This window comes from Chenopodium album, chromosome 22 (genome assembly GCF_948465745.1).
Source record: "Chenopodium album chromosome 22, dcCheAlbu1.1, whole genome shotgun sequence".
Taxonomy (NCBI): Eukaryota; Viridiplantae; Streptophyta; class Magnoliopsida; order Caryophyllales; family Amaranthaceae; genus Chenopodium; species Chenopodium album.
In genome coordinates, this window is record NC_137855.1 from 12,535,912 (window position 1) to 12,562,028 (window position 26,117).

A 26,117-nucleotide genomic window follows, 5' to 3' on the forward strand; every position below is an offset into this window, starting at 1 on the left:
TTACAATTTATAAGAACTTTTGGGTTTCAATTTGCATTTTTTTGTAATAGGCTACAATTTACAAAATACAAATTTTAAATGGCTACAATTGGCAAATTTTCCTAAAAAATATAAAAGAAGTGACTTAGACAATTTGACACCTCTCTATGCTAATTTTGAGCCATTTTCAATTTAAGGTTGTTGAAAAATTCATCATCTTTAAATTCACAAAGTTGTCTTTCAAAAAAGTTTCAATCCAACCACTTTCTTCTTTTCTTATGACCAACATTAATACTTAACGAATGTACAAGATCTCAAGAAAGGTCATGGTTGTTGCAAAAACAATAATTTAGACAAAAATACATTATATTTGCCTTTTGTCTCCCTTTTTTAACGTGATTTTCATAAACAACGCTCCTTCCCCAAAATAATATCAATTATAGGGTTCCATTCCTAAGTCTAATTGTGAAATGTAATTATGTTTGAAGCCTATATTCAAGGTTTTTATAGAGTTGTATACTTGTATGTGAAAGTTGTACAACCTAGTTAGCACATAATTTTTTACATAAAGGACTCAAAATTCTTTTGGTCATATACTTTCTCAATCCTAAATTCAATAATAATAAGTGGGCAAACTTTTAATTCAAGGAAAATGAATAGCATGCCATTGTCTAAAATGTAGTTATTTTATTTTATTTTATTTTTTATTTAACATGATACGTGCAAGATAACATGTACACACCACAAGTATTTTCTTATTAGATAAAAAATCTGTAATAATGTGAGCTACAAATTCATTTTATTTGATGAAGCATACAACAATAATCAACCATTAATAAGCTTGTAAAAAGAAATACAAAGTTATTTAATTTCCACAAAGGAAGCATATAATCAATTAAGAAAAAGGAAAAAGAATAAAATTGTACCTGACGTCGAGTAGTGTTATTACACAAGTAGTCGAAGACCTTGTTAGCAGAAGCAGGGACCCAAAATGAGCTAGCAGCACATATAATTATTCCAATTGGAAGATCACCGACTGTATTCCTTATGAAAGTGAATTTAACTGCGTTGCTTTCAAGTTCATGTAGTTGATGAATATTTGCATTTTTAAACAAGGAGAATGTAGAGCAATATTTCTTCATCATCCTACAAGAGAGCATCACCATGCTTCTCCTTCCTGTAGGCAATAAATTTACTTGAATAAGAAAATAAGGAGGGAAAAAATAAAATTAATAAAGATATTTGAAATGAAAAGGTGAATGAAGGGAATTAAAATAACCTTTTGTAATTGCATTGGTAGGTTTGAGAGATTCAGTCAAATAAGAAAAATGTTCACATGTTCTTTGAAGTGTCATAATCCATCTTTTTGCACCAAATCCTAATGTGCTTGTCACAAAATCTTTATAAATAGGATGAACTTGGAAATCATCATCAACTTCTACAAGTTCTATACATGTTACCTGTCAAATTGAGATGTTATGATTATTGATTAAGATACAATAAAAAATCATCCAATAAATAGAAAGTGTAACATCGCGACCCCAAACAAATTAGGGAGGGACCTATTGTCACGAAATGCGCATCAAGGGCTGACAACTGTCCTCACATACCAACACAAGTCCTTCCGGCACATTTTATGCTCACTCATGTGCACCTCGAGAAAACTTCCCAGGAGGTCACCTATTCTAAGATTAATTACTTCCAGTCAAGCACAATTAATTGAGAAGTATCGTAGCATATGAGCTCCCTAAAAAAAAAGATGCACCTTGTTGATATGAGTAGTATATCAAAGCATATGAGATCACTTTGGCATGTTCATAAGACAAGAATCATCACTTAAATCTAGGAACAATATAAACCTAACTTGATTTTTTAATTCCTTAAGTACTACGTATATATGTAAAGGGAGTAGTGAGGATTTCAATTTCAGCCCAATTATATATTGACATTGTTAGTTGCACAATCACTAAATATTTAAAAATTAAAAACCAAAGTATTACCTTAGAAAATCCATTAGGGAGTTCCTCAATCATCCAACCAGATGGATGCTTCCAATAATAAGTCGAAGAATAACTACGATCAGAACCTTCAAACTTATTATAGGAAACATTTAAAATCACCCATATACCTATCTTAATCTGTTGGCAATGCTGAAGCAAAATATACTCTCTTGGTGAGATTATTGGTGATAGAATATGCATCTTCTGGTATATCTGCATTATTAATTCCTCACATATAGTTATAAAGAAATTAAATCATACATTAATTTTCTTAGAATTAATGTTACTATAAGAGATTAAGAGGATATGTTACCAGCTGCAATGAGTCACTTCGACTTTCCAATAAACCAGCTTCTAGTACACGTAAAATTTCTGCTTTTGAAATAATTGTTGGAAAGTTGTCAGCCCACTTATCCTACAAAATTACAATGATAGCTATTACTGTAGTATTACAATAATAAGATTAATTTGATTTTCATGTACTCCTTCCGTTCCTAAAAGTTCGACTCACTTTGCATTTAAGCGGTCTCCAATGAACATCTTTGATCATGAATATATTCAGCTATGTATAAGTGAAAATTATAAAAAAAAAAAAAAATTGATATTTGAAAATTTTATAATAAAAGGAATCTAATAAGATCCCTCAGCTTGTGCAATTTTTTAATTTTTTTTGTATAAATCTTAACATGTAGTCAAAGTTATTTTATTTGACCACATGAATAGTAAGTGAGTCGAATTTTCGGAAACGGAGGTAGTATATAGAATTATAGAGCACAAGGCAGGAAAGGTTTTCGAATTTACTGCATCTAAGATGAGATCCACTAAAGATTTCGAATTCATAGCAACTATGTCCGTATACTTTGACGATTCCATTGTCGATTTTTGAAATCGATGTTGCTTAAGCCCATCATAAACCTTTTCAAAACTGTCAAAATCAAGATTATAATGCCCATTTGTTGGACACTTTATCCAAAAGGAATTATTATCTCTCAAATGATAATTCAACGCATCCATGGCACTTGCAACAATTTGAACCATAAGCATCTTTTCCAACTCTGGATGAGGATTCATCATGTTATTTGAATTAAGATTATCATCATTGACATCACCAGCCAAATTATCAACTTCAGAAGGTCTACCCATCATGTTTTCCAGAAGATCAATTACACCTCCAAACTGCATAGAATAACAACAATGTTAAAAATTTCAACCTACTATTGCAAGATAGGTTTCTTAATGGAGTATAAGGGCCTGTTCACATTTACTTAATTTCAGTTCAGTTCAGTTCAGTTCAGCTCCAATCAGTTCAGTTCAGTTCAGCTCTTAACTTCCCTCTCACATAAAATATTCATTTCAGCTCAATTCAGTTCAGTTCAGTTCAGTTCAATTCCAATCAGTTCAGTTCAGTTCAGCTCCAATCAGTTCAGTTCAGTTCAGTTCAGCTCAATTTAGTAAATATGAACAGGCCCTAAGTTTACTTCCAAAGTCAAACATCAAGATTTCCAAAGTTAGGGCTAAAGGTGATTATTAGGCAGGCCGGGCCGAAGCAAAAAAAAAGCCCACTTCTCAGACAAATTTAATCAGGGTAAAAAAAAAAAAAAAGAAGTTTAAAGTACCTTTTGCTTAAGTTCTTTATTTTCCGATTGCAATTTCTGAATAATTTTTTTGTTATCTTCCCGTAAAGCATTGTTTTCAAATTGAATGCGATCATATTTAAGACGCAAAGAATTATAATCATATTGTAAAGAATCATAGCCAGAACGCAAATGACTATAATCAGAACGCTCATTTTGCACCTAGCAAAAAAAAAATGTTAGGGATCTTTAAACTAAGCAAATCTACACACATATTAAAAAAATTCAATCCAAAATAAAGATGAATGTTAGTTTTTAAGCAGTGTTAACCTTTATTTGTGTTCTTTTGTTCTGGAACCAAAATTTTATTTTTAGAGGCTCCAAACCTAACTCCATCCCTAGCTGGAGTTGTTGATCTCTGTCTGGATGTGGGCATTCCTTGTAAAATCTGATTTGACACAATTATTACAATATATAGTTAATTATTGTGAATTAATCTTGCTACATAATAATTTAGATAACTTCTACTACCCAGGTTACGAAAACAATGATCCTTATTATTTGAGGATGTACCCTAGATTTAATTAAAATTAAAAGACAAACACTTATTTAATCATTATTTTCTATTAATCATTATTTTCCATAAATTGGAATTAATCTTTTATAGCCGGTTAAACACACACATAAAACAGTTTTTTTTTTTTTTTTTTTTTTTTTTTTTTTTTTTTTTTTTTTTTTGATGAAACGAACGTATAAAATCTTATTTACCTAAGAAATTAAAATCAACAATAATAAAATCTTAAGCCTTCTAATTGTTAGTCTACAAAGGTTAACTATACACATTGAATTATTTTATATGATTTAATATAATTAAGCAAGACTAAAGCAAGAGAAAAAGAAATTTTGTTTCAAAAAATGAAAACTACTCTGATCAGCCTATGTGCAAGTCACAATCTAAAAATAATTAAATAGAGTAATATGTAGCAAAGTGGGGTAAAAAAAGGGGGGGGGTGACTTTCCCAAAGAAGTGGTCGGTTAATGCCTTGTTTTGCCCCTTTTAAAAAAAAAAATTGGAAAAATAAATTAAAGGAAACTTTTCATTATATGTTTTTTTCAATTCAAATAGTTAATTGATAAAGCATATATGTGCCTACCATGTTGGGTAGTTTATTATATTTTGAGAACAAACATAACTTAAATCAAAATTAAAACATCTTCAGAAGGTTTTGTCTGAGTCTGGTTTACAATGCATACTCCCATCCCCTACCTACTGTCACTGCTCAGGCCCTGTCGACGGCCTTCTCCCTCCCATTCCCTGGTGCCGACAACCCTCCCCACCCATCCTCAACAACCGCCGTACACCTCTAATATTTTCTATCACTTTCTCTCCTCAAATTCTCGATGCTAAATTCAGTCAAAATCTTCAATCTAAACGTATTACTCCTAATTCTCATATAAATCTCTTCGACAATCTTCTCTCTAATGGGTTTGTATTAGTTAAAAAATTGATTTTTATTTCTTCCCTAATTTGATTTTTGATTGATTAATGATTTTTGTGAATTTTTTATTTGATTTTTAGGTATCATACGACGAGGCTTTACATCGGAATGAACTCCGCCGAGGATTTCAGAGTAGACAGGTGAGAGAAACTTAGGCGAACGCAAAGCTTCGAATCGGAGGAGGAGTACGGAAATGGAGGCGGAGGAGAGGTGGTCGAGGAAGGTGAAGGTGAGGTTGAAGATGAAAACAATGTGAAGGTTGATGTTGGTGACTAAGCATGAATGGCGGCAAGGTGAGGCAGAGACTCCATTTTTAAATATCTGATATATTTAACCTTTTTCTTTTTTTGAAAAGCGCTCCACGAGAGCGAATATATATTTAACCTATTTTCTGATATATGTATATAACCTATTTTCTGACAAGTATAATATAAAATCTGATATTTATAATTTAATATCTGACCATTATAATCTAATATCCGACTATTATTATCTAAAATCTGAATTATCTAATTTTTTACCATTAAGATTTTTTATTTCCTCACTTTTTTTTTTTCTATTAGTTTGTATGACCGAACTCATGTGAGTCCATTCTACACAAAACTTTTACAAACATCTTATTTCACAAAGATAAATAAAATTAGTAAAGCGAACAAGAGAATGAGCTAATTAAATCGATATGTATTTTCCGTTAAGTAGCATTAAAAAGGCTCATTTATTGAATAAAAGTATTACCATAAACAATTATTGATCGTCCCAAACCATTCAAAATAAAAAAATGCTTGCTTGTATCCTCAAGAAGAGGATCAAACATACGGATTTCACTTTAAAGGATTGAAATGTGACAAGAAAGCTCCAACTAAATCAATTCCAATCAAATTTTAAGGTGGATATATATATATATCTCAAGCTTAATTAAAACATATTGGCGTTACATCACTTAGAATCAACCCCTCTTGGCCTACTTATTGTATATCATTGGAAAATAGATAATTTATATTTTCATTTAATTGAAATAATATAATCTCAATTATCCAATAATATCAAAAAAATGAGAAGAGTTGGGGAATTCATAACTATAACTTTCTCTATCGATTATTGCTATTGAAAGATGTACAAATTCATCAATTATAAAGAAGAATTAATAGTAGATTTGGAATTAAATAATTCATAGATGGACCTAATTCTAGTAAATAAATATACATTCAACCAATATAATCCAAGGAGGAGGAAACTAAAATTCACTCTCCAACCTATACAATTGTTAAAGAAGAAATGAGATGCCAATCACCATAAATTTTAGGGTAACAAAAGCAAACTTTAAACCAAAGTAATCGAAAGCAAAGAAGATGAAAACTTTAAAATTGAAAACTATTGCTTGGACAGAGTAAAGATTTCTTACTCTTCTAGCCTCTTAGTTTGCTCAGGGGTATGTCTATGTTTGATTTTCTTCCCATGATGAGAATCAGAACCTTCACAGTCCTCAGTGCATCCACTTACATCGTCGTAATTACCCCAATTCCTAACCTGGTTTACCATTATTCTTCTTTTATTATGATAACCTAAATAGAAAAAATAATTATTACAAGATTATTACTTTGATTGTATAATTTATTGTTGAGGTGAATTTCACACAAAACAAATTGAAAATCACTCAAGACTTAACTTAATTTTGATTTTGCATTCTATTTGATTTATTTTATATTGATTTGGACAAATAATTATAAAGTGAATCCGACAAAATATTTTTAATGTGCCATAAAATTTTCTTCTTTATGAACAGTCTAATAGGTAACAAATCAAAAGAAAAATCTTTTCGAATCATTATTATCTGCCATCATAAGGAAATAAATCATTTTAAAAAATGGGCTAACTGCCATGGTAATTTAATTAATTTCTCTCTAACCCATACAATCATATCCGTTTTGAGTTCTTACTCTATTTTGGTAAATGAAAGTCAATACATTACTATGGGCTATGGCGTAAGGGGGAGGTCAAGCTGGTAAGGGGGGTGGGTCGGCCGGTGGTGGGTGAGCAAGCTGGCGCCGACCGGCTGATTCCTGGGTTGGGAAGGGGGCTCTACGCTGGGGACCCGGGGAGGGGGAGTCTCGGAGAGGTGGTGGTGGCAAGGTGGTATCAGGTTGGATTTTTTTTTTTAATTAATTTTTTTTAATTAATTTTTTTTTTTTAATTTTAAGTTTAAAACCAATTTCATGACGATACGTGACATAGTAACCTATTCAACATGTTACAAGTTTATTTGCCGTCTAAATTCAACACCTCCAAAGGTTTTACGGAGTAATATCCAAAGGTTATATTATTAAAAAGAACAGGCCAAAGGTTAAATATTTTTTGCAATTTTTCCTATTAGAATTATTTTTTGATTTTTTGATTTTTTTTTTTGAAAGATCCTATTAGAATTAACTATTTTAAGTAACACTAGCTAAAATAACAAATGATTTGAAAAGAACTTTAGAATGTATTAAATAGTATTTCCTATTATCATACTTGCCAACGCATGTTTTTACCGATTAATATCTCTAACTATCAACATTGTAAAATTATAAAAAGTGGATATTAATAAAATATACATTGAAACGATTCAAACAAGATCTGACATGTATATGTTTTATCGTATCTATATACCACAAAAGCGAGTCAAAATGTGTAGTGTAAAAGTCAAACGGTGTCAACTAAAAAAAAACAAAGAAAGTATTAACACAAATTCTTATACGTGGCTAGCTACACCGTGTAGCCAGTTATTATGGGGATTACTTCGTTAGTGTTACTCGATCAGTGTCAGGTGTTACTTTGTTTTTTACAAACGACCACACAACCTCACACAAAACATGCTACTTCCTCTGTTCTTTTTTACTTGACCTGTTTCTTTTATCACGCTTGTCAATGGAAAATTTTAACAATCAATAACTTTAATTCTACATAAGTAAAAATTATAAAAGTTATATATTATGATAGTACTTATTGAGATGAATTCAAAAAGATCCTACATGAATATATTTTTCCTCACATATTTTTCACAAAAGACGGTCAAAGGAGGGATGATGAATAGTGTAAAAGTCAAAGCGGGTCAAGTAAAAAAGAACGGAGGAAGTATAAAAAAATAAATGAATGAAATTATAAATTTTACCATATAAGTATATAAAATGTTACACGGGCATAAACCTAGTTCATTTCAACTTTTGAATGACAATTAACAAATGCACAAATCAATAATGATACGCTAACTGAACTTCAAACTAGTTAACAATGGGCCAATGGCGGCCTATACATGGGTATAGCTAAAACTTTGCATTTGCATTTGCATTTGCACTTGCATGAATAGCTTAGCTTTGGACTTTGGTGGACAGCCAAATAATTTAAATGGAAGACGAAGAGCCTTAGACAGTGAGACTAACCAAAACATACTCCTGCACATCTAAAGTCCAATTCTATAAATGGAAGGTAGAGGCCTCTAATCTGTCTTAGAATACTGATAGTTTGAACTTCAAATATTTGTAGTTGGAATTGTTGCTGTCACGGAATCTTAAGGATGACTCTTCAAATACCATAGCTAGAGCTGTTGCTGACACACAATCTTAAGGGTGACTCCTTAATCTCAGTAAATTGTTAGATTTTCCAAGGCTGACAGGCGGAACAAATGCATCATCCAGAAACTCCAGGAGACGAAGCTGGTTTGCCTGTTTATATGGATGAAACTTGGAGTGCTGAGCGTTGGCTGCTGATGATAATAGCATTTCCAAAATAATTGAGCCTGCTGGTCATCAGACTAATAAGGACCCTGACAGCTTCGTAGCACCAATAACACCACAGAGAGCCAATAACGAGATGAGATTAGGCACCATAAAAGATGAGTTTTCGAAGTGTATCTTGTGACGATTGCTATCACCTCGAAAACCTCGAACAATCATGGCCTGCAAAATTGGAAAATCAATTACTACCAGGAAGTTCAGGACAACAGCAGAAGCGGTAACTATCTCCCACAGCCTAGGGTCATCAAATTGTCTTCAGATTTACAAATGACCCATACATCTTTGAAAACCACTAAGAGATGACCTTTCACTTTCCTATAACTCTACCAAATCTGATGAAGATGGAGCCTTCCATACCTTACGTACTTACCATACAAATCGAGACGAGCAATTTTTTTACTACATTTAGACTGTCATACTATCTCTTAAGAAGAATGTGAGTGATTTGAAGATAGATGTGTATGTTCCTTTCTTTTTAAAGGTAAATGAACTAATCAGCTAACTGAACTAGTCACAAAGGGAAAGACAATACCAGAAAGTAGTGAAGGCCTCATTCGGCCTCATTCAAGAAATGGATATCACTGATTTAGCCAGATAAATTTAGACAGCACAATGTAAACAGACTAAACAGTACAGCCGTGCAGGAACACAGCAGCAAATAATAATTATAATATCCCAGCTTTTTTTTTTTTTTTTTTTCCTGAGGGAGTAAGATTTGCCTCAACTAAAGCACTTGTGTTCATTCCTTTAATATATTTCTTTGTTATAAAGGAACCTTCTTCAGATTATTCAGCAGATTTCAAATCTAAGCAATTTCTAGCACCTGACCACGATTAAAATCTTTCTACTATCAACACCCCTTCCATCCCTAACCCAAATGGACAACCTTATTTCCTAAACATAAAACCAGGGACCTAAGCACTTCAGCACTTCAGCAGATTCGGTTCCGAGTTCTAGCTACCTTGTACACGTTGCTTTTTCAGTTTTACATGTCTATGACTACTTGACTTCACTTGTCAATAACCACAAATAGAGCATTCTCAGAAATATTCATGAAGGGAAGATAAAACTAAATAGGTTGTCTAAATAAACAGTTAAATATTAACACAATAAAGACAACAAAATAAACTGTTCATCGGCTTCCCAAAGAGAAAAAATGTGGCAATTAAGAGGTGGGCTTGCAAATGGATCACATACCAAAAATTAGCTATTGTCAACAAATTGTCTAGTTAAGAACTACATACACGACTGTACAAAACATAATCACCACAACAACCTGAAGGGAAATAAAATCTTGGGTAAGTCAAAAATCAAAAGTTGTGTACTTGCATTCAGTTTCAAACACACTGGAACACTATCCTCATTGAAAACTTCTAGTATAGTTTGTGTGAAGTGGGTAGCACAAGTTTTGTGTTAGATACTCCACACTCTAAGTTAGTCCATATTACAGGTTATGGCACTTTAAGCCTATAGCTGATGTACAGTGACACTATTCCTGTTAGTTACTTCCAGCTAAGTTTATGTAACACAGGTTTATACATCAAATAAAATTAATTAAAAAATCTCACATTCTGTGCAGCATCAAATTTCTCACAAAGGACTAAAAAAATTAATTAAAAAAAAAAGAGACAAACAGAAAAGAAAGGTCCAAAAGAGAAAGAGGTCTTAGGAAAATGTGTAGAACCTGTGATATTTGCTCAGCATGGCTAAAAATATTCTTAAAGATTCGCCTGATATACATCACGAAGACTGCATGTCAAAAAATAAAAACATTTCATCAGGAGCTGAGCTCTTACAACAATGAACAAAGTGAAGAAAATGAGAAGGGGAACAGCACTTCCTCAGAACACCACATGTATACATGTACAATCCAACAAAAATAAAGAAAAGCAATGGAATAGTTTGGTGATAAAAGAGAGGTAAACATGGTCCTACAAAGTGTGAACCAGGAAGGCAATGTAAGTAAAGGATGAAATAGCTACAGCCGAAATAGGAACACCACAAGAGCTCTACAGGAATATAATAAACAGATCACCCAATTTATTGCATAAAAGCGAAAAAAAAAATTAATAGTTGTCTCACATGAGGGAGAAAAGGGTATTGGAGAGGGAAGAAATTTTAATATAAGAAAGAAAGAAGGAAAGAGAAGCCAACAACACATGCTTCACAAGATACAGGAAAAGGAAGGAGTTGACTAACTTCCTTGGCCATAGAATGTGCTAAATTTCCAGTAAACCAGAAAGTGAGATAAAGAGAGAAGTTGGGAAGAAAAGCAGATATTAAAATAGAGAGGAATCAGGATGAGAGGCCAATGACACCAATTTTATGGGATTTATAGAGGATAAGGGAGGATTCTATCAATTTCCATGACCACAGATTGTGGGAGCATTTTCACAGTTAAACAGAAAATGTAAGACTTGATACAGTTGCTTGGCTGAAAACTGAGAGCTACACTTTGCATATACATTTGACTTGTGTTATAAAAGATCCAGTAATCAAGCACAGAATATTCACAATCTAATATTATGCTGAAGTCCTCCACATACCATCAACTTTCTCCAGGAGTGTCAGATCCTGCCAATCAATTCTACGAGAGAGAATTCCAAGAGCAACATTCCGGACCTACCAGACACAAGTTACATGAGAAGAATATGAGGACTTAACATTATGATTACTGGTTAGAAGCAGCTAATAATAAAATGCCTTCAGAGGAAGTGAAAGTAGTTAGCAAACCAACAACACAACCCTGTATTCAACTGTCCTATATGGAAAAAGAAGCACAGAAAAATAAATAACAATTACCTCATCAAAAATAAGATTTATGAACCTTAACGAAAGCATCAAAGTAAGAACAATTTCATCCACTGGAACACCAATATGTGCTAAAGGGAGCAGGAACCACCGTAACGCTGATGCAAGTTGCTCCGGGGGAGTTGTCGACAAACAGAGGCTAGCACTTTGAAATATCTGTCAAGATAGTAGAGACTCACTTCTGCGAACAGTTTAACTTGCAATAACTTAAATTTGAGCATACAAGAGCACTGAGGTTAAAGATAGATTATTCTATCTACAACGGAAATAAGAATGCAAACAGAAAAGAGGTACTACGGAGATATTTGGCTACAGACTTTACAAAATAGCTGATGTTAATTCATGAACACATGCACTGAGGATGGATATACAGTTCAGCACAGAACCTATAGGACCTTGGAGATCATAATATAGAACAACCAACTTCAAAAGCACACCAGTAAATAAAACTTACAGTGAACGTAAGGCATGCAGATGTACTTGCAAACGAGAGTCCTTTCCTTGTCATCTGTAAAGGTCCAAACTTAAAAAGCACATATGTATAATTTTTAAATGATGAAGGAATACTTGGAAGTCCAGTTAAAGATGGTGTTGGAGTCCTCTGAGAGACACTGGGAAGAACAGTATCAGCAGTCAGTCCCAGCACTATAAATAAAATAATGGACAGGAATGTCACTCTGCCCAATTGATCCTGCCAAAAGGACATAAAAAACTCAAGTGAATTTCAAAAGAAGCTTACATACTTGAACCAGAATATCTTTGCAGTAAAAAATATGTTACTCATTCCTGGAGGTCCACAAGTAATGAGTTGCAAATATAAAGAAAGATTACACCCAATTTGTATTATTTGACAGCAAAATGTGAGTGATGTGCACAGTATGTGTTGACTTAAAAGAGAACCTTATTTTATTGGGTCTTCAGAGTTTAAGATATGTGTGTAATGGACTGAGATCAGTCACACAGCAAAATCAATGTAATAGCAAGAATTTCTGATTTTATCTAGTAAATTAATAAAGATTGAAGCTTTGATATTGTTAGATAATGGTTTAGGCTATCACTTTCAAACAATGGTTTGAGGTCATAACTCTCTAGGTTTCCAATACTAATTTCTACCTATCTTTTCTTTCTTCCTCTCTCTCTAATTATACTAAGGCTAAAGCCTAAAGGCTCAAACCTAATAATACTAGACTACCAATATTGCCCTTCCTTAGGTTAGTCTATTACAATGTGCAAACTCACTTCAAACCAGTTTTAAGACAAATATGAGGGTAGGCATTAAAAATACATAATAATATGTTTTTTATTACTGTTATAAGCCTATAATAAATCCTTATAGATAACCAACACATATACCAATATATGAGGTTGTTTCTTAATTCCAAGCTAAACTTCAGTGTTCTCACTAAGAAAAATTCCAATGATGACTGATAAATCCTTTTGGCTTTATACATGGTTTTATAAATTCGCTGGGATAGGGTCAATCAGGCTCTCTATGTTGACAAGTGACGTGTTAATTTCATACTATTACCTCCGTTTCATATTATTTGCAACGATTAGACATTTTTTTTTCTCTACTTTATGTCAAATCATTGCAAATAATATGAAACGGAGGTAGTATATATTTTCCCTGATTGACACCACACTCAGAATGAGATAACTCAAATACTTCTCAATATTAAAATAGAAAAGAACTCCTTCATCCCAACTCCACGCATCAAGGACACCACAATACCACATTCACTACAAAAATCAAAATTTCACATTGAAAACCCCTCTCCAAAAAATTTACTTCACTGCAATTATACAATAAATAAATAAATAAATAAAGCTAAGTAGTAACGAAATAAAGATGTATATCATCAAAAAGTAAACAACTAAGGTTGATAGATAATAATTTGCTGCAGATATATGCAAGCTCTGACAAAACCATTACCCAAAAAACCTACTTATTACAGATAGCTCCACAAAATGCAAAATAAATGAATTTACCTTCCACACATCAGTTGGGAGTATCCAAGTGGACAAAAGAGCAAGAGAAAGAACAATCCCAAAGCGCATGTAAATATGGGAGCGAGCGGGCAAAAAAACTAACACTATAAGCCACACCTGCAAAGTGAACGTATGTCTTAACTGACAGAGATAAAGTTCCCAGATGAGAAAAACAAAAGAGAAGCAAATAATCAGGTTTGTTTAGATCAATATAATGAAGACCATGTCACCTCAATGTGTTTACAAACTTTGCATATCTAAGTCACAAACTAGAAATCTACATCATAAATCAAATAATAAGGGGACTAAAAATTTATAACTGTCACACACTCACACTAGCAGAATGTCAAAATTCTTTCAAGCAACATACTCCATGACATTCCTGTCAAATTTTTTTAAAAATATTAAAAAAAACCATATACTCCATAATATTGCTAGGACAATGATATACATGCATAAGTGCATAATTATACACATGTTCCACCCAATTACCAAAGCATACATAATTATTGTTTCAGCCCATATAAAATAGTCATAATGTCCCCAAAAGGCCAAAAACAATTCAAATAGCTGCAGAACAATGAAGAAAATTGAGGCTAGAAGTTCACTATTTACTTTGCATATTTTATTGATACAAATATTTTTACGTTACAGAACCAGGGACCTGAACCCCTGAAGTGTACTCAACAAATAGGAGTACATTGCTTGATGAATTGAATAAAAAGAGTATAAAAGACTAAACAAGATTCATAATTTCAAAAAAAATCATACAACCCAATCTCTAGGTGAAGTACTTCAAAACTACTGCATATGCTAATTAAAATAAACAAACAGGGACCTTATCATCCAATTAGTATTCAACTTCACAAAAAAGAGCTATTGACTGCTAAAAGGTATAGTACAAGTCAATTGTAAAAGTTAAGTGAATGAAAAGTGGCCATACAAGCAATCATGTTTTCATCTAATGTTGAAGGTATTGAAGAAGAAATGACAAGAAGCATACGCGGCACATGAGAAAGAAGAGGCGCACTACATTAAAATGAGTCCGCAAGGCAGAGGAATACAGCAGCTTGGAATTGGTTGCAGTACAACTAACTATCCTCATTTTCAGAAAATCTGTAGGAACCCCAAAACTTTACAATAAATAGGACATTTTAGATTTACTATATTTTCATTACAAGAATATTGTAGATAGATTCTTCCTCCCAAACTTTCAGTTCTTCACCTTCAATAATATCTTAGTTCTAGTTTTGCCAAAGCTCAGAATCTAGGGATAGAGCAATGAGGGCTTAAAATCTTAAATCAATGTGTTCATAGCAATGTTCATTTTTTTTTATTATTATTATTTGCTGCTGATTAGTTCATTTGATTTCTGCTGCAAAACTTTGATATGGTATCAGAGTAACTGATTATGATCTTGAAGAAGTTTTTGATGATCAACTCCATCAGTTTAGTTCACAAGAGCAACAACCAAAGGTACACTAAATTGATCAGGTTATGTAGTTTCTTAAGCATATTTGGTTAGTTCGGATAGTTCTGATTGATTCGTGATTCAAGTAGATCTGTAATTGAGCATGGAAGTAATAAATGAATCACAATATCCTACTCCAACTCTTTTTGTATCCTACTCCAACTCTTTTTGTTTGGAAACCTTCTTCCCCTTACTATCTGCATCCTAGTGATAATCCTGGTTAGAAACTTGTCAATTTCAAGTTTGATGGAAATTGCTATTGAGATTGGAAACAATCTACATTAATCAGCTTATCTGCTAAGAACAAGTTAGGTTTTGTAGATGGAAGTCTACTAGTCTAGTTAAACCAGCACCAACCAGTATTGTGGGAAATATGTAGTAGTATGATAGTCTCTTGGCTGGTAGGCATTTTGGAGCAACATATAGCTAGGAGTGTACTGTATTTCAACACTGCAAGAGGGATATGGTTGAGATTAGAAGAGAGATTTGAGCTATGTTGTATCCTCTACAACAAGCTTTACATTATATTAGGCAGGTACAAAACAGTGTACGAGGATATTACACTAAGATTAAGATGATTTGGGATCAATTACTTGCTCCGTTAACTATTATTTGCAACATATACTATAAATGGATGCTAACTATTATGTGCAACAAATGTTTTCTTTCCTTTTTAGGTTATCATTTCTCTCTATCTCTCTCCTCATCACATGTATCCAACTTTTTCTCTCTCCATTTTACACTCACAAACAACTTTTGCCTAGGAGTCCGCAAACACCCCCTTTGTTGCGAATAATAGTTAACGGAGGAAGTAGATAAAGTTGATCCACTTCCTATGTGTGCTTAGGTTGTACAAATTGCAACTGTAATGTGGCTCAGAGATTGCTTAAATCACAACAAAATAGAAGGCTGGTTGAATATTTGATGAAGCTGAATGAAGGATTTGGGGTGGTCAGAGAAAGCATATTGATGGAAAGTCCTTTGCCAAACATTTCACATACTTATAGACTTTTGATGCAAGAAGAGAAACACAAACAACTGAGACAGCAGCTAGTACTGAGACTATGGCTTTTGCTGCAAAATATAGGAAGCTTTATGAGCAAGATAAGTACAGACAGAACAAGGATCAAAGAAAGGTGACCTATTATTGTGATCATTAATATTTTCCAGGGCATAATATACAGAGATGCTACAAATTCAATGGTTATCCTCAGAACAATATGCTGATAAGGGGAACAAAATGGCATCAAATGTTCAGTTTGAAGAGTTTACTGAGTCAGCAGCATAGGTCACATTGAGCAATGAGCACTACCAGAGAGATTCTTTCTTAGAGTATGAGATGACTCAGCAGAATATAGTGAAGGTCAATCATCCAGTTCTCATGATACATCTACAACCTCATGTTGCAGGTAAATTCTGTTTTGCTTCTTATGCAAACATAAAAATGGATAGTTGACAGTGGACTAATCATATGTGTTTTGATGCATCTTTATTTGACATTTAGTCAATTCATTGGTCCAAAAGATCATATCAATATTCCTAATGGAAAAAGAGTCATAGTTACTCATCTAGTCACAGCAAGGTTAAATGATCATATCACTTTGCAGAATATATTATAAACTTATAAATGCTTGATTCAGATACAATCTTATTTCTAATTTTCTATACCAAAATTGTGCAAAGATTTGGGAAGCCAAGCAACATTTACCAACTGTGGTACTCTGACTCGTATTTGAGTGTTGTGTCCGACAAGGTGTCGGAGGGCCACCTTGTCGGACAGGACACTCAAATAGTCAAATACGAGTCGGAATAACATAGGAAAAAACGCCTAGAAATTCAGTCTAATGCAAATAATACTTATTATTATTAGGATTTTTTGACATTTGCTACCACTAAAAACGCCTCTCTTCAGATTCGGTACCAATTTTTTTTAAAATTTTACTTTGCTACCATCAAAATCAGATTTTGTTAAAAACAACTACCACTTAACGGAATCCGTTAGGATTTCCGTTAAGTTTATATAAAAAAAAAAAGAAAAATTAAAAAAAATATAAAAAAAAAAAATGAAAAACCCAGCAAACCCCATTGCCACCCCCTCCCCTAAACTGCCACCCACCCCTCCCCCTCCCACCTGCCGGCGGCCGGCGCCAAAAGATTCGGCCGGCGCCGGCGACCTCCCACGACCCACCATGACACCACCCTAACCCCCAAACCCAGACCACCACCACCGACAACCCTATATCCAAAACCCACGAACCCAGATCTCACCACCACCACGACACCACCCTAACCCCAAACCCAGACAACCACCACCGACAACCCTATACCCACGAACCCAGCCCCACCACCACCGACAACCCAATACCCACGAACTCAGACGACGGGGGCTAGATGGTCGGATTCGCGGGCAGGGGGCTAGATGGTCGGATTCGCGGGCAGGGGGCTCCCAGGCGACGGTGGAAGTGGCTTGGGTAGCTGGTGGGTCCGTGGGTGAGGAAGGGCTAGTGGTTGGGTGGTGGTGGTTGCGGTGGGTTTGATGTTGAATAGTGGCGGTGGATTAGGCAGTGGGTGGGAAGGAGTGGTGGCTGGACGGTGGTTGGGTGGTGGTAACGGAAATACTAACGGTTGAAGACAAGTGGTAGTGATTTTTAACAAACTCTTATTTTGGTGGTAGCAAAGTAAAATTTAAAAAAAAATTGGTACCGAATCTGAAGAGAGGTGTTTTTAGTGGTAGCAAATGTCAAAAAATCCTTATTATTATTATTATTATTATTGCACCCTGAGCGCCGGAAGAGATTAGCCAAACAAATGCAATGCAATATGGGCAAAACCCATAGCCTGATTATCAGAGGGAGAGTCAATTGAAACTCTTACATTCTTATAACTTGAGCCCGAGAAATATGTCCCAGCTCATCCCGTGTCCCTCTTTATATGCCTGAGTTAAAAAATTCTCATGGTACATCTAAATTTGTTGCTTTTCATCCACAAAAATTTCTGGTCATCTTTGGACTATTACATAATACAAGTAATCTAAAAGGTATTTGTGGGCACCTATGATAACATACATAGTATCCTTATTTAGTCATATAGTTACGTACTGCAGATACTTAAAGAAGGGGGAAAATAAAATGTCAATTGAGACCATCGGACTCATTGGTCATAACTCATGTTAGCCAAAACAACTACATTAAATAACATGAATACGTTCACAAGCAGGGGCGGAACTTAAGGGGAAGCAGGCACCCAAGGGAGCTCCAGAGCACCCCCACTTTTTCGATTATTTTTAAAATACTTTAGTTAAAAATGTTAAATCTTTTTGAAAAAAGATTAAACTTTACTTGGTCCCTCAAAAAGCCACATGAAGATATCTGGTTTTGTTCACAATTGTCCATTGGGGTTCTCCCGTTGTTGCAACATTATGTTAGAGCATACACTTCCACAAGCACCAAATAGATTGTCTATTCTCAATGCTTAGATAAAATGAAGGAATTGCCAAATGAATTTACTCTTATCTACAATAAGCAAGAAATAAAGTTAATTATCACAAAGTACCATTGCATACAACAAAAAAATCATTACCCCATTGCTCCTAAAGAAAATACTGCTCTTACTACGGTAAGAGCGGTCTCAAATGTATGCAGCCTTATCCCTCCGCATTGTAACAGCAAATGAGCAATCACAAAATCACATACAGTATCAATGAATATCAAAATCACAGCTTCAATTAAAGCTTTAAATTTTCTCCAACAGTCCAACCACTAACAGTGTCACAATCATCTTTCATATAGGCATACATAACATAACCCAATTTCATATAATCAAAAGGGATTCATTCATACAGTTTACATAAAACCAATTGTTTCAAACATTTAAAGAAAATACCCTAAAACAAAATCAATAACTCAATCAAAGCAAATAAAAAGAGGGTAATTACCAATTTGATTCTAGAGTCAACACAATGCAAGAAAGTTGTAGGAGAGGTAATGAACTGACAAATTGGACTTGAGGTAGCACCAGCAATTGATTGGAGAACTTTATCAGGCCCAAAATCAAGTCTTTTGGGCACCCATTTCTTCCAATCAAAAGCTCCTCCATCATTGCTAACTGCTATTGAGCACTGAATTTTGGGGGGCCTCAAATTCCATGGTTTTAAGGTTGAAGGTAGGAAAACAGATGGTCTAAACTGGGTTTTAAGATTTTGAAGTGGGGTTTTGAAGTGAGGGGGAGAAAGTAGGATTAGGGTGTGAGAAATGATCATGATTTTATTGATTTTGAGAATGAAATTGGGTTGAAATTCAGGGGTTAGTGGGTGCGCAAATGCACACCAGTAACACCCTTTTGGTCTGACTAATGCATTCAACTTCAGCAGAAGAACAGATAGTGTTTATGCTCAACTGCTCAAGGACTTAAAAGAAGTTAGCGCGGATAGGCCTATTGAGTTTAAGGGGTGAGCAAAAATTTTGGACACCCGGAAATTGGAATAGGAACCAGCGGTTTTGAGATAAAAAGTTGTTGATCTATTTACTGTTTTATCATTTGATAAACATATTAAGAAGATCAACTTTTATTTTCAATAACCTAAACCAAGAGAGTTGAATGTGAATAGTCCGGGTTCCTAATTTTTCGGAGTCATAACTGATTATATTTTAGGAGTGACAAAAAAAACAAGGCTAAGCTAAAATCATAGATATATAATAAAAACAAACAAATACAATTATCGAAACCATAAATTTAATTGAACAAAGTGAAACTTGTTATAGGGTTCGTGTAATTTTGTAAACCATTTATAGGTATATATACGAACGGGTACCTGAAATTGAAACTGATAACCGATGGTTCTTAGTCCAATTCCCAAATTTTAAGAATCAATTTTGTATAATTTTAGAAATGGGTCCCAATTCAATGGTACAAATTTTGAAAAGGTATTCGATTGTTGTCGAATACGGGTCTGGGCCGCACCTGCAAACCAAGAGAGAGAGTCAACTTCATAAGTCCAAGGAGGTTTCATCCCAAAACCATATAGCAATAGGAGGGTTGGGCCCTTAGCCTTGTAAATTGTTTGACTCTCTCTTCTTCAACCAACGTGGGACACTTACATGTATGTGGTGATACTTTGGAGGTCTATTCTTCAAAACCCCCCCTCACATGTAAGGTCCCTTTTTAACTTTGTCTCATGTGATTTTTCGGGCTAGAGTGTTTCTTCACTCCCCTTCACATAGACCTACTCTTGGCTAAATGAACTTTAGCCATTTAAGGTCTCATATCGTGAACCTGGCTCTTACACCATGTCAAATACGGATCAAGGCCGAACCTGCAAACCAAAAGAGAGAGTCAAGTTCACAAGTACAAAGAGGTTCCATCCCAAAACCATATGGCAATAGGAGGTTTGGCCTCTTAGCCTTGTAAATTGTTTGACTCTCTCTTTTTCAACTAATGTGGGACACTTACATGTGATACTTTGGAGGTCTATTTTTCAACAATTGTGCTCATCCCTAAATTTAAGTATTATTCCTTGTCCCTTAAAGTTTGTCCCATTATCCTTTTTAGGCTTTTTTTTTTTTTTTTTTACTGAATAAAGTTATATTGAATGGATATGAACTAAACTGAATTGAGGTGAAATTCAAATAATAATTATGTTCAAGTGAAGATAACACACCATAAGTAAGTTTTGTAATCATATCTTAAAACACTCCCTAAAATAGTTTGCTCTTTTAACATTCTAATGATTACTACATATTTTAAGGAAGTTTTATAAATATTTTTTATCGTTTTCATTTAAGAAAAACGCAAATTTTTATTATATTTTTCAAGGTAAAACACAATGTCGGTGGAAGATCCCGCATTTGTTTGGTGATATTATGTTCTTTCTCAATAATTTCTTAATTGAGAAGCTTAGTTATATTTACCGAGAAACAAGCCAAGTAGCAGATTATGTTGACTTGCTAGGTCACTTAAGACAAGCTCATCAAGATAGGTTCTTTTGAAGATGGTAAATTTATAATTTTTTGTTCTAATAAGTTAGGTTATAATCTTGAGACTCAATTTCCTAACTTTGTATATCTTTTTATTTCAAAATAAAAATAAATGAAAAATGGACATATATTAAAAGTTACAAACTAATATGATCTAAATTTAGTGTGATCGTATTGGTCCTTTATTTCTGATCAAGGAAAAGAAAATGTTGGATAAAAATTAAAATACAAAGAGATAAGATGTGATCAGAATTCGGCCACACCCGAAGCTTGTTGCAGCCCTACTACGTGCTTTGGTCAGTAGTTCAGTGATCTTCAAGTTGTGTAGTATAGTACGAGTAGATTATACCGATGATGTCACTAGGCGAAAAAACTAGTTGGCCACCGGTTCAAAACCCCCCTATGCCACCGGTTTTGAACCGGTGGTCATTTGGTCCGTCACGCTTGGCCATATTTTCCACGGTGGTTCTTGTTCCTCAACAACTTCCTCATTTCCACCTTCACCACCCTTCCCCTTGGAAGCTTTCTTCTTGTGTTTCTTCTTCTTATAGATCCATCAATTGGTCAAATGGGTCTTGAAGCCTCTGAATCTCTCCGCTACTAAAGAATCAAACACCCTTCTCTTCTCGGGATCATTTGGAATATTAAACAGCTTCTGCAATCACAAATACAAGCAATTATTATGTTAAATTCACTAACAACTATTAAGTGAAAGTATTTGTAATTGTGTAAATGTGCATTTAAACAAAACACTTGCCCAGGTATCATCCCAAAATGTTTGAATCAAGCCTGGAGGTACTTGCCGCCAACCAAGTGTAATGGGGATTTTGCGAGCACACATGCCAACTTGGTTTGCATAATTCTGAAGCCATTTGCCAGTAGGTCGTCCTCTTTTGTCATACTCCAGGACCATGGGACCGTTTGGCTTCTTAAAACTTGTTGTCGGACCCCTACCCTTTCTCTTAGCAGGAGCCTTTAACCCCCCTCCACCACCTGTGTTCAATTGCTCATGTCTTTGGCTATCAGTTTGAGGAGTAGTGTTCTCACCAACGACCTCAACAATTGTAGAATCAATAGGAGGCGCACGTTCAGCTGACAATTCAAATTCTACAAGCCTGCGCTCAAAAGCATCTTGTTCATGATCTTCTGGCTCACCCAAATCAGTCTCCTTGTTGACATCATATGGCTCGTCCTTGTCCTTATCCTCACCATCATAGCCATCGTCATCATCCTCCAAATCCTCTACTAGTGGGTCATGATCGTCCTCCATGAGTTATAAAAACCTGTCATTACAAACAAAAAACGATATTAGTTCCATAAAAGATAAAAATGTTGACATATAGGTCATACTACATGTTAGCATATAAAATAGGCAAGTAAGTTCACATATAGATCATTTTTATTCTATTTTCATCAAATTGACTCTATAAATTACGCAACTTGTTATTTTCTAGTACCGTTGACACTTAAAGTATTAAATTCTATCATATTTAACATATTTTGAGACATACTTCATTCCTTAACAAGAACTTGTAAAAATTTAGCAACTAAGTTAACACTTTCATTCATTTTTCCCAAAACTATTAATAAAATAACTTAACTTATGATTAAATAATACTTTTAAATGCTTACAATCTCAAATTAACTGTTGTAGTACCTCATTCTAACATTCCTTCGTTGTGGTCTGACCGCATATAACTTGTTTGGTCGTCTATGTCATTTGATGCAATAGTTCTAGGAACAGTGAAAGGTGTTGAATCATCAAACGCATCGTATTCTTCCTCATCCTCAATATCTCCAATGCCTAGGATTCTTCTTTTCCCAGCTAGCACAATGGACCATTTTGAATCGACTGGGTCAGTTACAAAGAACACTTGCTTAGCTTGAGATGCTAGGATGAACGGTTCCGCACTACCATTCAAGTGGCCAAGATCTACATGAGTAAAGTCATCATACTTGACATTACGCCTGATATTATCAACCCACTTACACTTGAAAAGTGCAACCGTGAAATTACAATAATCAAGCTCCCATATTTCTTGAATTCGACAGTAGTATGACAATTTTGCATCGACAGGTGATTTATCCTTTGCACTTGCAATCTCCCTTGACGATGCCACAAGCGTTACTCCACTGTTTTGGGTCGACGAAGATTTCAAATCCCGACCCTCTGTCCAAAAAGTGTACCCATTGATGTCATATCCCTCATATAAGCGAACATCATCCCTAGGACCATAAGCAAGCCACCTTACTGTATCGGTGACACTATCATCCAAACGACTCATCACTCGTTCACTAAACCAACTCACAAACCTCTTATTATGCAACTGCATTAGTGCCCTTTCACCTTTCGATGGAAATTCATCACGCAAACTAGCCATGTGCTCATCTAAATATGGGTGAACATCTGCAACATGGTGCAACACATAAAGGTGTGCTTGTAAGAACTGATCTCGATCAGGTGACATTCGTTTCGACCCAATTGTACCATGACCATCCAGTCTCCCTTCATGTCGAGAAGTAGGAAGACCAATAGGTTCAGCAACGGCTAAATAGTCGGCCACAAAATTACCAATCTCCTCACTCACGGTCCCTTGAATCATGCTTCCTTCCGGATGAGCCGGATTCCTTACTTTATCTTGCAATGTGCCCATGTGTCTTTCAAAAGGATAGAACCACCTTAGGAAAACTGGACCGCACAACTTAATCTCACGCACCAAATGAAGAATGAGGTGCACCATTATGTCAAAAAATGAGGGTGGGAAATACATCACAAATTTGCACAAAGTCACAACCACATCCGTTTGCAAAGCATCAAGTGTACAAGGATCAAGCACTTTGCTGCATATTGTATTGAAAAACGAACATAGGCTTGTAATAGCTTCCCTCACGTGCTTCGGTAAAATACCACAAATTGCAATCGGTAGAAATACTTGCATCAACATGTGACAATCATGGGATTTCATACTTGTCAACTTCATTTCTCCACTTAAGGATACAAATCTTTCATGTTAGATGAGTACCCAGAGGGGACCTTAATGCCGTAAAGACATGCACAAAACATCCGCTTTTCTACCCTTGACAATGTGTAGCAAGCCGGTGGTAAATACTTCTTCTCAACCTTGCCTTGACCCTCATCTCTACTCTTTGAAGCATCCGCGGCCTTTCCCTTTCCCTTGCTCTTCCCCTTTCCTTTTTTCTCTACATTTACATTTTCCAGTTCCGGTTCCTTTCCCTTTCTAACCTTGTCCTGAGGCCATAATTCCGGACGAATCCCCATCTCTTGCCAATCTAACCGTACACCCTTTCCATCCTTTGTTTTGCCTGAAATATTAAAAAGCGTTCCCACAAGAGCATCACACACATTCTTCTCTATATGCATCACATCAAGGCAGTGCCTAACATCATGTTCTTTCCAGTACGGAAGCTTCCACAAGATTGATTCTTTTTTAAAAAGAGCTGTTGAGACCGGAGCTTTTTCATATTTTCCAAACACCGTTCGTATACGTATACCCTTAACTCGAGCATAAACCTCAACACCCGTCAATGGCCTAGGCGCAATCTCCTCTTCCACTGTCCCATCGAAAGCCTTTTTCTGCCTACGGTACGGGTGATCACGCCTAAGGAACCTTCGAGTCCTTAAGTACACATCTTTGTGAAAATTCTTAAGGTATATGCTTGATGTGTCATCAATACAAATGGGGCATGCTTTTTTCCCTTTAACCTTGTACCCACACAGGTTGCCATATGCAGGAAAGTCATTCATGGTCCACATAAGGGCTGCACGCAATGTAAACATCTCGTTCTTATGAGCATCAAAACAAGAAACCCCTTCGTCCCACATTTTCCTCAAATCGTCAATTAGTGGCGCAAGGTAAACATCTATGTCATTTCCAGGTTGCCTAGGCCCCGTTATTAACAATGAAAGCATTATATACTTCCGTTTCATACATAACCAAGGAGGCAAATTGTATATCACCAAAAGAACTGGCCAAGTGTTGTGCTGGGTACTAAGAGTGCCAAATGGATTCATCCTGTCTGTGCACAACCCAAGTCTTAAATTTCTGACTTCATTACCAAACTCCGGAAACTTCAAATCAATGTTCTTCCATTGCGGCGAGTCAGCCGGATGCTTCAGCATTCTGTTTTTCTGTCTTCCCTCGGCATGCCACCTCAAGTTTGTAGCGTCTTTTGGAGTTGAGAATAGACGCTTAAACCTTAGAATAATAGGAAGATACCACAACACCTTAGCAGGAGGTCCCGTCGTACCAGGATTGCAACTCATGCGCTTGTAGCGCGACTGCTTGCATAGTGGACACTCCTCCAATTGTTCATACTCATTACGATACAAAATACAGTCATTAGGACATGCATGTATCTTCTTATACTCCAAACCAAATGGACACATCAGCTTCTTTGCATAATAGTAAGACTTAGGAATTTCATTCCCATCAGGCAAGATATCACTTAATGCGGTCAACAAAGAAGTGAAACTGACGTCCGTCCACCCATGCTTCGACTTAATGTTAAAAAGTGTTAGCACGGCAGAAAGTTTGGAGTATTTTTTGCACCCAGGGTATAAAGGCTTTTTGGAAGCCTCCGAAAGTAAATCAAACACATCACCTTCGACATTATGCAACATCTCATCCACGTCTTCATCCTCGACCTCATCTACTGGATCAACCTCAGCTCCATCCTCACCATCCTCAAAAACATATTCATCATTCTCACATTCCTCGTCCACATGAATCTCATTGCTTCTGTCATGCACATCATTCCCATCAAGATCCCCACTATACTCTCCACTTTCACCATACCAAATCCACACATCGTATTTAAGTCTAAACCCACGACAAAGTACATGATCTCTAATGATCTCAACACTATTGACCACCTTCACATTATTACAATCAACACAAGGACAATATAGGTCTTCCTCACCCATTTTGCGCTGATAAGATAAAGCCGTCTTGCAAAACCCTTGAACCCCATTCCAAAATTCCAATGTATCACGTCTACCATACATCCAACCACGAGCCTTCTCCATTTAGT

The 26,117-nt window shown here is 35.3% G+C and overlaps 2 protein-coding genes across 2 annotated transcripts; both read right to left on the bottom strand.

Annotated features, from left to right (window-relative positions):
* Positions 1-1,208: 1,208 nt before the first annotated feature.
* Positions 1,209-6,591, bottom strand: LOC145603973 (homeobox-leucine zipper protein HDG8-like). Its single transcript, XM_081659937.1, has 8 exons — positions 6,455-6,591; positions 3,884-4,001; positions 3,596-3,775; positions 2,781-3,155; positions 2,491-2,541; positions 2,293-2,394; positions 1,980-2,192; positions 1,209-1,439 (listed from the first exon to the last, which is right to left on the bottom strand). The coding sequence occupies exons 1-8, from the start codon at positions 6,589-6,591 to the stop codon at positions 1,209-1,211; spliced, it is 1,407 nt and encodes a 468-aa protein (XP_081516063.1).
* A 1,587-nt stretch (positions 6,592-8,178) lies between these two features.
* Positions 8,179-19,474, bottom strand: LOC145605368 (protein ABCI12, chloroplastic-like). The gene is made up of 7 exons (XM_081661412.1): positions 19,028-19,474; positions 13,623-13,739; positions 12,088-12,324; positions 11,625-11,789; positions 11,369-11,444; positions 10,507-10,571; positions 8,179-8,984 (listed from the first exon to the last, which is right to left on the bottom strand). The coding sequence occupies exons 1-7, from the start codon at positions 19,349-19,351 to the stop codon at positions 8,835-8,837; spliced, it is 1,134 nt and encodes a 377-aa protein (XP_081517538.1). The 5' UTR covers positions 19,352-19,474; the 3' UTR covers positions 8,179-8,834.
* Between the last annotated feature and the right edge of the window lie 6,643 nt (positions 19,475-26,117).